Genomic DNA, 15,591 nt, shown 5'->3' with positions numbered 1-15,591 from the left:
GGAGTATCAAATATACTTCAAACTTTCAAGTGGTCTGCACAAGAAATCTCTATTGTTGGCGGAACTAAACCTAAAACACTGCAGGGTGGGAACACACACACACACACACACACGCAGGCACACACACACATCATTTCACCTCCCCTTTTGCTCCACGAATAAATAAAACGCACAGGAAATTCTTCGCCTTCTGCTGAGTTTAATGAACACGGGGACAAACATTCACTCAGCTTTTCTACATTAACATCAGGGCAGGAGTTTGTTTTCTAATCCATCAACATTTACATGAGAATTAGAAAGAGCTCTTAAAAAAAAACAAAAAAAAACAAAACAAAAGAAAAAAAAAAACACACACACACACCAGCCTCGTGTTCTGGACGTGAATATGTGTGAACAAGCACATTTTAAAAGTTGTAAAGGGGAAGCAGTGAACAATTTATATCTTGAACTTTTGACATTTGTTAAACCTTTAAAAATGACTCTACAATTTCAGCCATTTAATAATAATAAAAAAAAAAAACACCCACAATTACCCTAAATTTCAAACGTCATTTTCTGCACCGACAACAACAAGTCCTATCAGACGGTGATCACATCATATTCTACAGATTACAGATTTTGGAAGCTCGACATGGAAAAATGGGCAGCAAATGAGAATTTTTTCTTTTTTTTTTTTTGGTAGAAATCTAAATTTAAAGGTTTTTCCTCTCAGCCGACTCGCAAATCAGCAATACTTGGGAGAAAAAAACCCTCCAATCAGACGTTTCTTTATGACGCTTCGATCAAAGAGGAATTAAATGGATGAAAGTCTGATCTCAGGAAGCTTGTAGTTGCAAAACCAAAGCTTGTGGTTGACGTAATGACGTAACGATGGATAAGTCGCAGCCCGTTGAAGCCAAACTGTCGCCGTCGCACAGAAGCAGCGTTTCCACGCCTCTCCATTCTACAAAGCAGCTGAAAGTGCACTTGATTCTGAAAATATGGCGTCAACGCTTCCGTCTAACTCTTCATTTGGGATGCGGGATGCCTCGGTGCGTTGAGCTCCTTTCTATTTCTCATCTTCGCCACTGAAACTTTCGCGCGGCGGCACGTTTCACCTCCGGCGTTTGCGAGCGAGTGAATGTGTGTTAAAGCCAAACGGCGGTTCGACTCCACGTCGTGCCGATTCTGCACGACTGCCGAAAAAAAACTGCATACGAGTGGAAGATACCTGATAGTAATTATGGCTGCAGAGAGATCTGAGAAAGTAAGTGTGTGTGTGTGTGTGTGTGTGTGTGTGTGCTACCCACCCTCCATTCAGGTCTGATATCAGAGTTTCAAGTTAATGTGAAGGAAGCCACGTTATCCGATAGCAGCTTTTTGCAGTCTTCAGCACGTTTTACGAAATCGGGGCTCGAGTTTGGCTTCGATTCGACTTCACTCGCTGGAAGGAAACGTTCTCCGCTGCGCCAAGCGTGGATTTATTTCCGCGACACGCGTTTTTTTAACTAAATGCACAGGAAGTACATCTGAAACGAAAGGTGATTGTATTGAAAACATAAATACGAGGACGCTTCGCCACGCTGACCTCGCGGGTTTGAATGGTTCTTTCGGGCCTGTTTTTTTTTGGGGATCAGAGTGTGAACTTTGGTTTAGGTTGGGGGGGGGGGGGGGGGGGGGGGGCGTGGCCGCGGCATCACCCCCGGTGGACACGACGGACCCGGCAGGTCGGATGGAAAACACGAAGCCACTGATCACTGAGCAGCAACACCACAGTCCAGCCATCTAGAAGCACGTTTAATCCGTTTCCTCTATCGCTAAAGAAGCCTAATTATTTCTCTAGGTCTCACCACTGACATTTATAGTTACAAAAAACACACGAGGAGATGGAGGGGAAAAAAAAAAAAGAAAAAGCGTTTTGACATTTCAACATCAGCCCCCCCCAAAAAAATGCAAATAAAAATATAAAACCACTAGTAAAAGCTGACAAAAGAGCCTCGGGTCCTCGTTCGGTTCCAGCCTGACCTGTTGTCGAGGAGAAAACTCATTTCGAGCTGAGTCGGCAGCTCGCGATAGGGGAGGGGGGGGGGGGTCAGGGTATACAAATCAACACCACCTCACCGAATCAGCCAATTCAACTCAGCCTAAGTTTTCCAGAACGGTTTAGTCTTGCAATACGGATCTGCACCCCCAGGTGGCGTGTCGAGTCTTTTAACGAAGCAGTAGAAGGAACATGGAACTGAATGGTTGAAGCTCCTCCACACGACGCAGCGGTACATTCCCACTGGGACCGCCGCAGCCACCAACCGAGAGCCGGACCTCCGAAAACCCAGACGAAATCTAGAGCGACTCGACGCTGCCCCCCAGAGTACACCGGAGGCGTGACTGGATTACGTCGCGCCCCATTCGGGACAAATCACAGCAGGAAATTTCTCTCTTAATTTGTGATGTCAAAGACAACAAATGAATGTTGAAATCTTGAATAGAACTTTTTTTTTTTCTTTATTCTCAGCATTCCTCCGTTTTTTCCGGCCACCTCAAAATGCAAATCAACAAAACAATACTCGCCTCAAGTCTTAACGGTTTCAGGCCACTGCAGTGTAAATACACCCGAAGGAAAATCAAGATCCTTCTAGGTTAATTTACAAGCGAAGGCGAGCTTTTAGCAGGAACGCCTCTGAGATTAGAAACTTTTTTTTTTTGCTTGTTTTCGTTTTTCAGGTGCCACCGATACCGGTTACCGGCTTCGAGATCTCTATATCGAATATCGGTTTGCCACGAAAGAGACAGAAGCTTGATTTAAAACCACCAGCGTCTGAATCTGCACTCCGAAACCTGAGTTAAGTAAAACTCTTGTATTACTGAGTGGACCGCCACGGGCCCAGCTCCAGTCGGTGTCAGGCAGTGTGCAGTCAGCCCCTTATTAACGGGGGAGTTAAAAACACTGGAGAGGTTTAAAAAAAAATATTTGGAAGAGAGACCCAAAAAAATATTGTGTGACGACATGATGATTTCAACAAGTCAAATAAATAAACACAAATATAATGAAGCAAAAAAAAAAAAAAAAAAAGGGAGAGAAAATAAAAGTTGATTTAAAAAAAAAAAAAAAAAAAAAAAAAAAAAGGTTATATTACAGAGGACCAGCCCCCACTATTGAACCTTCTCAAACCACCTGAGCAGCAGCGGGATGACTGTGTGTGTGTGTGTGTGTGTGTGTGTGTGTGTGTCTCCTGCTGTATTTTCCACCGCAGCGGCTAAAGAGCTAACGGTTTGTTCGATGCAGTTTAATGTACAAAAAAAAAAAAAAAAAAGGAGCATCAAAGAGTAGAGCAAGCAGCATGGAGGAAAACTGCGGAGTGTGTGTGTGTGTGTGTGTGTGTGTGTGCGTGTGGAGGTGGAGGCTTGCAGGCAGACGGGTGAGAAGCTGCTTCAGATGCTGTTGAGAGATCCGGGTACTGAACTGTGCTGAGAGGAGTCTGAACCGGTTCCATCTGCGGAGGAGACGAGAGGCGTCAGACACAAACCTTTCTTTCTCTGCATTAAAAACTCACGTTTCACTCTGTTCAGTGGTGATACTGCCATCTTGTGGCAGAAAACAGACATTGACGTGTTCGTTTGTTTTTCTGAAGTCGTGACTTTTCGATCAAATTCAACCTCATTCCAGCATTTTTAAAGGAGTTTCTAAATTTTAGACAGAAAAATATGCATGGTAATTCATGGACTTTACTTTTCTAGAATATTAACAGTTCTGGGAGACTTTTCAGGTAATAATAGAGGACATAACAGAGCGAGACAGCAACGTTGTGATTATATTTTGAGGACATCCAGTGAGACGATCATCCCACTTTGAGATTGTTTAAACTTTCAATTGTAAAAAAAATAATTTCATCATGGGTAAATAGAATCTTTGTGCTTATTTATGACTTTGAAATGGCAACAAAACTAAATTGATCCTTGAAAATGTCTTCAACATCGAACCGAAACATTCAATTTACAGCTTCAGATGTGAACATTTCACATGAAAATAGCTGCAGTTAAAATAAAAGTGTGAAGTTTGCATGTTCTCCGTGTGCCTGGGTTGATGATGAAAGTATGGGTTAGTATGTATAAATGTATGGCTGCAACACGTTCAGGGATTTCAAACGCTACTTTTCTTTAAAAGCATTTCTGATCACACAAAAAACAAACAAAAAAAAAAAAAACACCAAACTTTGCAAATGATATTTAAAATAAAAAAAGTTTCTGACCGTGGGCGGAAGCAGCTGAATGCGAGCGGGCGTGAGGAGGAATGAGAGTCGAGTTCAGCTGAGGTTGGATTGACAGCTCTGCCGGGAATAACCAGAGAGCTTTTATGAGCACCGATCACAGAGCGAGAGAACGACAGCGACGACGACGTCGGTAAACAGCACGTGGAGGAATCGTGCAGGGGAAAAATTCAATCCGACAACAGAAAACTGCAAAAGCAAGTCGTATAGAAATCATACGCAAAACTGTCCTGACGGGAAGGACTTCGTACCTGTGGTGCTGAAGTTGAAGAGCATGGGCAGATCTCGGCCGCTGGGCAGCCGCGTGTTCGGCTGGCGCAGCTCGTCGAAGAAGGCGTGCGAGCAGGCCTCTAGCGGGGAGAGGCGCGAGGCCGGCGTGTACTCCAGCAGCCGGGAGCAGAGAGCGATGGCCTCCGGTGGGGTGCGAGGTTTAAACACCTGGGGGAGCAAGCGGAGGCTCAGTGAGTCCCAATAACGCCACACACGACACACAAGTTCAGGGACTGAGGGAAACTTCTACTGCCACAAGGCCTCATGGAGCCTCAACTCCTGCTTTCTACGTGGAAACTGACAGTAAAGAGCCGCTTCCACTGGCTGGATGCGGTTCATTAACACAGAAAACCATTAAGACACTTCTGCCCTGACTGTTCAAAATCTTTTGTGGCTTTCACATCTGAAGAGTCCATAAAGTTCTCAGACTCTACAGTATGAGACCAGTTCCCATGAAGAAATGTCAATTTTAATACTCTAAAAGAGTGTGACAATGTGCTTCATGCTCATAAAATGACACACAGAATACATGATTGATTCGTGGATGTGCTGAAGGAGAAGAGGCAGGTGGTCGAGTCTGTACTACTGCAACTCTTCATATTCGCGCACAAGTCCGCAAAAGAAAGCTAAAATATGTCCTCAAGTCATTTCAAGGTGTTCTCCAGACAGCAGCCTTCAGACAGTATCGACTGTGCTGCTGGCATTCGTCCCCAGGAGACACGTCACCTTGGTCCAAGGATGCGCTTTGATTTGTGGGAACTTGAATTCTGTGTAGTTTGGATTCATCTCTCGGATCTGTTCCCTCGTCGGCGTTCCCAACACCTGAAAACGGACACGAGAGACGGCATGAGCTTCATTCGGAAGACGCCCAGGTACAAACACTCATGGGGAATACAAAGTGCCAACAAAAAAGAGGAAACCTACACCACCACTCCATTCTTAATTTAGTCTCAAATCTTCTTTTACTCATTGAAAATGAGCGAGCGCAGACACAAGCAGTAGATTTTTCTCTTTTAATTGGACACGGACCGTCAGAAGTGTCCCGGCTGCTCCTCACCTTGATGATCTCTACGAGTTGGTCCACCCCGCTGTCTCCGGGGAAGATGGGCTGCCCGAGCAGCAGCTCCGCCAGGACGCAGCCGGCCGACCAGATGTCGATGTTCGCCGTGTAGTCCGTGGCGCCGAAGATGAGCTCGGGGGCGCGGTAGTACCGCGAGCAGATGTACGACACGTTGGGTTCGCCGCGGACGAGCTGCTTGGCGCTGTGGGAGAAATCGCACCCGGCAGGTTCGTCAGGGGGCGGGGGGGGACAAGAGCTGGACGACAGCGTTTCGGCACAGTCGTGGTTACGGAGCGTCTCCCGTGCTCACCTGCCGAAGTCGCACAGTTTCAGGATGGCGGATTCCGGGTCGACGAGCAGGTTTTGAGGCTTGATGTCTCTGTGACACACGCCCTGGGAATGGATGTAGGCCAGACTGCGAAACAACTGGTACATGTACACCTGAGGAGGAGAGCGGCGAGGCGCCGAGGATCAGCGCCACGCGGTCACGTTCCCGACATTACGTCGGTCCAAATACAAGACTCTCGGGACGTCACGGATCCACAGACGCCTGAACGAGCCGGCGGATTTCTTGTGCGCACAATGAACAATTGAAACCAGGTATTGGCGCCAGAGGTCGTTGTTCACAAGCCGTTTAAAGACTTTTAACATTCTGCATCTGAAATGCTTTGAATGGCAGTGAGGAAGAGGAGCAACGGCAGCTGGCGCCAAACTCGTGAGGCGGGTTTACAAAACTACACAGAACCAGAAAACATCCGAGAGCTTCAGTATAACTGTTGTATTAAACCTGTGCACGTACTTTTTAAAGTAGCCAAGTACAGGTACTTAAAAGTTAATTTAATTTTAAAAATATTATATGTTTGATAATCAGGCTGATCTTTTACTTTAAGTTTAAAAGAGAGGAAAACGTGTAAAGTCATTTTATTCACAGTTTAATAACAACTCTAGAAACTCTCATGGGAAAGAAATAATCTAATTCAGAAAGTCTATGAATTAGTTTTCGTTTGACTTTTTTCTGCTCCAGAAGAAAAACACCACATGGTTCCAGGGAAAGACATCGTCCTGTGAGAGCTTTAGGAAATTCCGCTGTTTGTATTAGAAGGCGGAGAGAAGAATGTCACCTTCACATATATGATAGGAATGATGCTCTTGGCCTTGTTGAAATGTCTGGCGACCCTGTAGACCGTCTCAGGGACGAAGTCCAGCACCAGGTTCAGGTACACTTCATCTTTCTGAGGAGGGAAAAGAGACACGAGGATAAAATGTACAGACGTGACGATACCAAACAAATCTCATGAAATCTCGTCACAAACTCCAGCAAGTATCTACTGCTGCATAAAGCAGCTTCTATATTTGTTAAAGATCATTTCTCTTTTTGTGAAACGGGTATTTTTTGCTTTATGCTGAATCAGAAGGATGTTTTTACTGGAATAAATGCCACAACTTTACGAGGACAAAACAGGAACCAGCACCTTCTCTCCACTGGAGTAGAAGAAATAACGTAGTCGGACAATGTTGCAGTGATCCAGCTTCCTCATGATCTGTAGTTCCCGGTTCTGGCAAGACATAAGACGACGGATGTTTTATAAAAACAAATAAAAAAAGAGGAGAAAGAAAAATCCCTGCACATGACATGAAAATCAACAAATGACAGTGTTGTGTGACTGGGAATCACCGCCCCACCTTGAACCTCTTATCCTGCAGAACCTTCTTGATGGCCACCATCTCCTGGCTGTCGATGAGGCGAGCTTGGTACACCACACCGAACGAGCCATTGCCGATGACCTGCCAGGGAAAAGAGGATTTTTCTGTTTAATTCAGATTTGCAGACAAGCTGATCATCACAAATGATCACGGTCAGTGTCTGAGCTGCAGTCTTAATACTGATTTAACAGAAACAAACTGTAGAGTTGTACTCGAATACCCCTTCGAAAAGGAGCTTTGTGGAATTTTCTTTTTTTTTTTAAATGAAGGTCTTCGGTGACAGCTTGTACAGCAACGAACACCAACGTCGGCTGTGATACAGAACAGCCGGCCGCTAAAGACGCGTCAACACGGACTCCGTCTGGTGGAGAACTTGTTTGGGTTTTAACCTTTCGACTTGGATACGAGTACAAACAGTGACGGCAGAGTAAAACAATGTGCCCATCTACTGTACGCTGCCAACAAAAGGCGGTATTTCACAAAAGAGAAGATTAATTTACCGCTGAACAGCTTCACACGCAGCATTTTACTTTAGATTTTAGATTTAAGGTTCAGGACATGACACACTTCTTAGATTTTATAAATGAGTTAATAGCATTTATACAGTTTGTTGTCATCAAGCATTTGCTACAATCAGGTTTACAATACAGAACAACACCTGTCATTTATCTCCACTGACAGAAGCAAAGCAAGCAAACGTCCGGCCAACAGAGGGAATGCTGGGAAATAAATCATAAATCGTAGAGCCGGCGACGACAACTGTGGAGCCACTGGTATCGACCGACTGCAGCCGGAGGTACTGTGCTCATTTTATGCTGTGATGTCAGTTTTACTGGAGGATTAAATAAATAAATGGCTAAGATCGGCTAGTCTCTACATTTGTAACTTACAGACTGGAGTTACTCTTTACTATCAGGGAGACTCCTGTTTAATTAACCTTTGACCACTTACTTAGTGCCGCTGCTACACGTTGTGACTGCTGGGGGACGTTATCACACATTTGTCTGTGGAGCTGAAGGATCTCCAGAGGGGTTTTCATTCCTCCATCAGCCTACGACATGCAGCAGTATTGTGCTGCTGGCTGCTCTGTGCCCACTTAATATTTCTACAGGCTTCGCTCTTACTGTACCAAAGCATCCCTCTCGCAATAAACGGTTTTGAACTGCAAAAGATGATTTAACCTTCAAAATCTGGATTTGGATAAGAAATGACGACGCTGGAGGGACAATGAATGGAGGACAGCTGAGTGGGAAAGTGGGAGAGAGATGTGGAAAATGAAAACTCGAGTGAAAAGAAAAGTCGTAAAGTGTTGCGAGATTTAGTTTTCTTTCAGTTTGACTTTCTTTGCTCACCTTGATGTCTGTGTAGGACACTTCTTGAGGGCGGTCCGGTCCCTGGCCCGGCGTGGCCACGACTGTCGTCACCTTCCCGCTGTCTCCTAGGAAACGAGCGCCAACAGGTTTAACGTGAGGCCGGGAGAAGAAGTCGTGAAGTGTTGCTGCTCAGAAAACTGATAATTGCTTTACTGCGAGAAACCTACAAGCTTCCGCTCTGAAAGAAGCACCGACATGGAACCGACTCCACAAAACGGCCAGGACATTAATAAAGCCGGGACCGGTTCTCGCAGCGCGGGCCCAACATCTGGGCCGCCGCTCCACCGGCTGCGTGGAGATTCAGGTTAATGACAGAAAGCCTGGTGAATGGATGTCAACTGTAAAGCCTCCGAGGACGGAGGACTCAGGCAGAGTTCATGCTCGAGACACCGTGACTAATTGAACTGGGAGAGGAGCCAAAAATAGTCCGTCCCGGTGAGCTGTCTTAAGTGACGTCCTCCAGCCATAAAAGGATTATTTTCTCAAATAATCCATTTGCAAACAAGCTGAAGAAGAAGGAGCTGGCTAATGACTGGAGTTTGATGCCATAAAACTTTAAAAAAAAAAAATCTAAATGTCTCATAAAACAATTTTTTTTACAAAGTGCAATCTGTGTAGCGAGACTTTGGGTCATCTTTTAATACCAGGAACCTTTGAAAAGCGTAAGGAGGTAAGACTCAGTGATTTATTCTAAAAATCACCCAAAGAATTTCATCGTTAATTAATTACACCATTTTTAAAAATCGTCCCAAACGACGGCACGTCCTGTGTGTGGAGGAAGCGGGGTTGCACCAGGAAGGGTATTTGGTGTAGAAACTAAAGTACTTTTTAAAACTCCCCCCTCCCCCATTCATAAATAATTAATTAATGGCATAAGACACAAAAGACCTTTTGAGCATGCATACGTTCAAACAGACATTACTTCACACAAAACCCACACATGCGCTGGGACAACAAGGAAACTCCTGCACCCCGGAGTCAAAACAGGTGATTTTCTCACTGCACTATGTAGTTTTTACAAAAGTTTGTTGGCGCCACTGAGTGCAGGTACATGTGCGCTCATCCCCACACAAACACACACACACACACACACACACACACACACACACACACACACACACACACACACACACACACACACACACACACACACACACACACACACAGCTCGCGGTTATTCAATACGCACACTGGCCATATCCATTACTGCTGAAACGGTGATGTGTGCAGAGTGACCGGGTCAGTGGGTTCTCTCCCTCCATGCGTGGCTTCACCTTCTGGACCAGCAACCAATGCAGACGCGCTGGGCAGCAGGTTAAAAGTGGGACACTCTGTTAACGGATACGTTCACGGTGCCGCTACTCCACTTACGTTCTCTCACTGGGGCGTCGGAGAAATCAAGACTTCCCCTCCGGCCGCCATTTATTTCTTACAGCACGAAGGAGAATTTCCTCAGGCGGCTCGCAGCACGCCGGAGGTCAATAACCTCTCGGAACCAAGATTTGTCAGAGTTAAAGATTTATCACGGCTTCACAGTTCAGACACTCTGCTTCACGTCCTTCAGCAGACATTTACAGGAAAAAAAACTCAAGTCCCAAAAACGTCTGTCACCTTCAGATCCATTCATCTCCACCAGACACTTTAATGACGAGACTGACACGGCAAAAGTCTGACAGAAGTGGAAGCACACCGGTCCTCCACTGCTCCACTACTGACGCAGTGCAATTTAAATAAAACAAGCATTTCTTCATATTAATCCGATTAACCAGCATATCTCAATGGTAATGTCCTGCCTTTATACTCAAAAGGAAACTGTACTTACACGAACTCTACATCTTTAAACAAAAGTACCTTGAAGTGAATTAAGTTCACCTCATTAGTATGCAGCTTAACGCAGCTCTAAAATCTAACCAGGCCATCTACTCTGTGGGGACGACCTCAGGAGGAAGTGAGGCTTCTATCAAATATCTATTGTTTGAGTTGTTGTGCTCTCAGTAAACAGCATTACAATTACAGAGGTGGAAAAAAAACACTGGAAATGACAGAAGCCGGGGCGGCACAGTGGCGCAGTGGTTAGCATGGAGAACAGGACTGGAGGAGTGTTCAGGGTGTAACCTGCCTTAAACCACACTCCGCTGCAATAAAGAGGGTGGCTGGTTGGATAAAACCAGCTCCTCCTGCAGTGTAGGAACTTTTCTGTGTGGTTCTGGATAGAATCGTGAAGGAAACACTGAATCACATTTCGTCAGACTCGTGAGAAACCGATTGATTCTATGATCCCACAACATGTAACCTTCGTTAGGCTCTTCAGGTTCAAACCTCGAGAGCTTTTAATCATTGTGAATGTAGCAGCGCGTATTCAGGAGCAGTGTGACTGAACGTTTCCAGAAAGTTGCATTTCCCCGTTCACATGATGACGAAGTCGGACCGTTTTGAAAAAAACTTCTAGCTTGGAAACGGTTTCCAGAAAGTTGTGTTTTCAACGCGCTGTGTAAACAGACACCGGAAACGCAAAGAAAGTTTTAATGGCTCGTTAAACTTTCCGATTCATGAGAGGGGCAGACGCACTCAACCCCGCTGCATTAATAGAGGATAAAAACCTGGATTACGACGTTATGTTAATGAATACAAACTCGACAGTGACACATTTTTCGTGTTCCAGCCTGTGTACTATTTTACATCATCTCTGATCCTTTTTTTTTTTTTTTCTCTCTCATGAAATGTTGTATAACTCATTTCATCTTGTGAATTTCAAAGTGATCCCTTTAGCGTAGTGCCTGTGACGGCGGTGTCATCCAGAGAGCAGGCGCTGCTCCACAGACGGTGAGTAACAGACCGACTGCCCGGACACGGTGACCGCAGCAATTACTATAGAGTGAGGTGGAGAAATAGTCTGATTTACAGGCGCCTGCTCCATTCCCTTAATGTGTAGATGTAAAAAAGGAGTTCACTACACAAAGACTCACTACCAAACTCTGATGTGTCACATGCAGATCAGCTCAGATCGTCGTCCACTCGAGAGATTACGAATTTGTAAAAGACAACACACCAGTTAAAAATATTCCAGTGACACAAGAAGCAACTATCGTCTAAACTCAATACACATGCATCCATTTTTACTGCATCAGACTCATGTCATGTTAAGTCTTCTCTCATTAACTGCAGATATTTGGACCACATAGTCATTTTCACAATGACCCAGCGACCCGCTGATCCTAACCTCTCTTGGTGGGGCCGAAGTTAATGAGGACGTGTTTAATCGGCACGAGGACGAGATGGCAGCTGATTGGTCAGCCTCCCAGGCCTGGTGACGGGTCAGACTGTGACCTGCAGCTACACCATGAAGACTGACCTGGTTCAGTCACCCCTCCAACACCAGGACGTCCACAGAAACACTGTCGCTACCACGGAGCAAGTGGATTGTTGTTGAAACTGGCCCTGAACTGGTGAGACGCAGAGGCGAGGCGGCTTCTGCTGGTCGGCAGAGGAGGTTTGTCGCCATATTAAAAGGAAACGGGACTTTTGTTTATCTCGCCGTTTTTGCCTTGGTGACATCACAACATGTACACCTTCGCAAGGGGGGAAGAAATACACCCCGAGTTTGTGAACGTTGCTCTATGGGGTATTGCACCATCTGCTTTAGTGAAGAGAAATTTGAAATTCATTAAATGGTGCATGCACAGTTTAAAAAAAATAAAAAAATTTAATAATGCTTTATTTTCTTTACAAACATTAGAATTCTTTAACTTGCGCTAATTTTCTAGTTTAAAGGTAATCTGTAGTCAAATATCAAAATGGTGAAAATACAAACAGCACTGCCATAAATGTATTAGTATTGGCACAACAAATGTCCAAATCAGAGTATTTGCTTATTTTTATGTCTAAAATAGGACTTTTGCAGGATGTGATACCACGTGACCATCAACGAAATGAGCCTGACCCCGAACACATCCTTAGAAATGTCCCCTGTATGAAGCAAAAAAACAACAACGTTATCCTCAAACACTGCTCTTGCTGAAACATGAGATTAGAACACGATGAGTGTTTCATGTCATGACGAGAGGATTACTTAAATGCTCTCAACATTTCATGAAAAGGCATCTGTGTGCAATAACCGATCTCTGGCCGGTATGGCAGCACAGCAGCCTTAAAGTGGTGTTTTTAATCATCCGCCTTCTACACCGTTTGGTCCATCTGAGGGTTAGTGGAGCTGGTCCATCGGGGGGTGTCAAACATAAGGTCTGAGGACCAAAACCGGCTCCACACTGGCCCAACAAACGACCAAGCAAATTGTATGAATTTCAAAGAAAAGATTTTAAAAAATTTGTTTTTTAAAAATTCCAAATAGTCTGAGCTGAGATGTGAGTGATGCTGCCATGAAAGCTTCCTCGTTCTTATCAAACTAGACTAATAGCCGTGCTTTCTGGAGGAGTTTCTAAAAACATGCATAATTCAACAACTATAGAAGTCTTTTTTTGACATTTCTCTGCTTTTTGGGATCATCAATACAAACTAGCTTAATGTTGAAATTGTAGTCATTGGTTTTGTGAAAGTATAGACGTGCGCATCACATATACTCTGCGCCGCAACAAAGACAAACTTTAAAGTTTAAATTTAAAGGTCTCGCGCGCACACACTCCCATTCATGCTAAATTACAATTTTAGAGTCAAATACTAACCTTAAATGGATGTTTCTTAAATGTCGGAAGGAAAAGACAGACGAAACATGCAAACCACACAGAAATTATAAGGTATCACAAACTGTCAGTTGATCATGGGAATATTTCTCGCAGGCAAAAAGCAGAATTTGGGAGTTTGAGGATGTCAAGCAGAGAATCGTGGCTGCCTCGAACTGGAGATGCCCTCCTATTCAGGCTCTGATATAAAAGACACAAGCAACCGCCTGCTAATAGATGATCAGGTTTGCATTAGCTCAGGTGCGCACACACACACACACACACACACTGCTCACGCCTGTGCTAAAACACACAAGCTATAATTCGGTATCAGACAGGTAAAACCCACCGCTTGACACCCAGCAGGCAGCCGAGCTCCGGGGCTGGACGTGCATCACTCGCATCCTCCATCCATCGGCCACCTGCTGCTAAAGCGTTTCGCCCCACAGGTGACCTTGGTGAATCGGCAACTTTGCCGCTGCCCTGACCCTCGTCTCGGGGTGCCAGAATGCGAGTCGCTCCGGCTCTGGCCGAGCAGCCAACAAAGGAGAAAAGCCCGTCCACGAAGCACTCACGTCGAGTTACTCCCGAGTCCAGCTTGGCCACAAAAGCACCGCGGAGCCGATGTGGAAGCGGTCGCTCACGCCGGCCAGTCAAATTAACCCGAGCGTCAACCGACGCAGAAAAGATAATAAATTATTATGATTCGCCTTAGAGAGTGAAAGTCACGGCGGGTCGGACTAGCGAGCGGAGCTGCCGGGGCACCACACGGGGTGGAACGCGTCCAACGGCCGGACCGAGAACTCGCAACGCATAAAACAAGTGGCTAACGTTAGCACGCTAGCAGGTCCATTAGCCGTCACTCCGGTGGGGGGAAAAAAAGCCACTTTCCTGCGGGCTGGGGCTTTAAACGCGGGCCCATATTTTTTTAGGTTGAACGCACACAATGACATATAACAAGGGGACACGGCCCTGAAAATATGAAGCGGTATTGTAGGACTTACTCGCTAGCTTAAGGTTGGAGCATCCCGACGAGCTGCTGCCGGAGGCCTGCGGGACCCCGGACTTTCCTGTGCTGCTCCCCACGGCAGCGGCTGATCCGGTGGACGCAGCGGCGGCTCCTGGAACACCTGGCGGCTCAGCAAACGAGCTGGTCCTGGGCCGCCCGCTGCCGCTCATATCTCTGTGCAGGGCTCAGGGTTGTGTTTTCACCGTTTTCAGCCAAGCGACTTATTAAAAATGAATACCGGGCGGGGATTAATCGTGGGAAAACACGCCGAAGAATCGCGCTCCGGTGGCCGCCGGCTGTCTGGGCTGGTAGCTGTTGCTAGACACCTAGAAACAGCCCGCGCGCAAGGGCACCTGGGAGATGTAGTTCGTGGTTGCTGCTCCCCGCGTCCGCCGCCCTGGACTTCACAAAATAAATGAACTACAAATTTAACATTACTTAACAGAGGATGTAGGCCAACCAGAGAAGCAATGAAGTACAAGAATTAATCTGAAAACTGTAGCGATTCAATAGGAAATTAATATCACCACATAAATCATCCAGTGTTTACATTTACGGACAAATTGAAATTTTTTCTTGCTTTAACAGGGCATGTATTTTTTTTTTATACATATATAAATTTATAATCTGTTTAAAAACATACTTAAGAGTCACTCATTCAAAATCTTAACACATGGCAAGCCAAATTAATTCCTGTAGCATCATTCAGACACAAACCAATTAAGGAAATATATTAAAGCAAGGCAATTGAGAATCTTAATCTTTAAGATTATGCAAAACATCGAAACAAATGGATTAGAAACGACATTAAAAGAAAATAAAGTAAAAAAGAAATCCCGAGCAAATCAAGTCCTGATTGAAAAGAGTGGAATGTGTCAGGTGTTCAGGAAGTTTGTTCCACAGGTAATGGAGGGAAAAAAAGCTGCTTCGCCTTGTTCCTTCTAAGTCTGTGGAACTCTTAGGTAAACTTCTTCCTGAGGACCTCGAGGGTTTGGATGTTTCACATTCTACAACTAAATCTGGGAGGTATTTAGGCCCGATATCACTCAACGCTTGACAGACAAGAAGGCACGCAGGCAGTCGGTGCAGAAAGTGGAGCTCAGGTGTAATGTGCTCCACCCTCGATGTGTTGGTGGCGACTCAGGCTGCAGTGTTCTGGATGAGCTGCACATGTTGACATAATCATAAAAATCTAATGAGCTTTTCTATATCCGTACTATTTCACCATTGTAATATTTAAATCTTCAAGGTAGCT

General features: G+C 45.2%; 1 protein-coding gene across 1 annotated transcript; it reads right to left on the bottom strand.

Moving 5' to 3' along the window:
• Nucleotides 1-3,408: 3,408 nt before the first annotated feature.
• On the bottom strand, nucleotides 3,409-14,506 carry gsk3aa (glycogen synthase kinase 3 alpha a; the record flags this gene model as incomplete). Its single annotated transcript, XM_080515679.1, has 11 exons — nucleotides 3,409-3,470; nucleotides 4,227-4,304; nucleotides 4,496-4,682; nucleotides 5,241-5,336; nucleotides 5,572-5,776; nucleotides 5,885-6,015; nucleotides 6,696-6,806; nucleotides 7,047-7,130; nucleotides 7,258-7,359; nucleotides 8,631-8,716; nucleotides 14,332-14,506. 11 exons carry the CDS (start codon nucleotides 14,504-14,506, stop codon nucleotides 3,409-3,411), a joined length of 1,317 nt encoding a protein of 438 aa, XP_080371805.1.
• Between the last annotated feature and the right edge of the window lie 1,085 nt (nucleotides 14,507-15,591).

The sequence above is a fragment of the Blennius ocellaris genome (assembly GCF_963422515.1).
Source record: "Blennius ocellaris genome assembly, chromosome: 20".
Classification (NCBI taxonomy): Eukaryota; Metazoa; Chordata; class Actinopteri; order Blenniiformes; family Blenniidae; genus Blennius; species Blennius ocellaris.
Note: the sequence above shows the minus strand (reverse complement) of the source record. Positions and strands in the feature narration are given on the sequence as shown.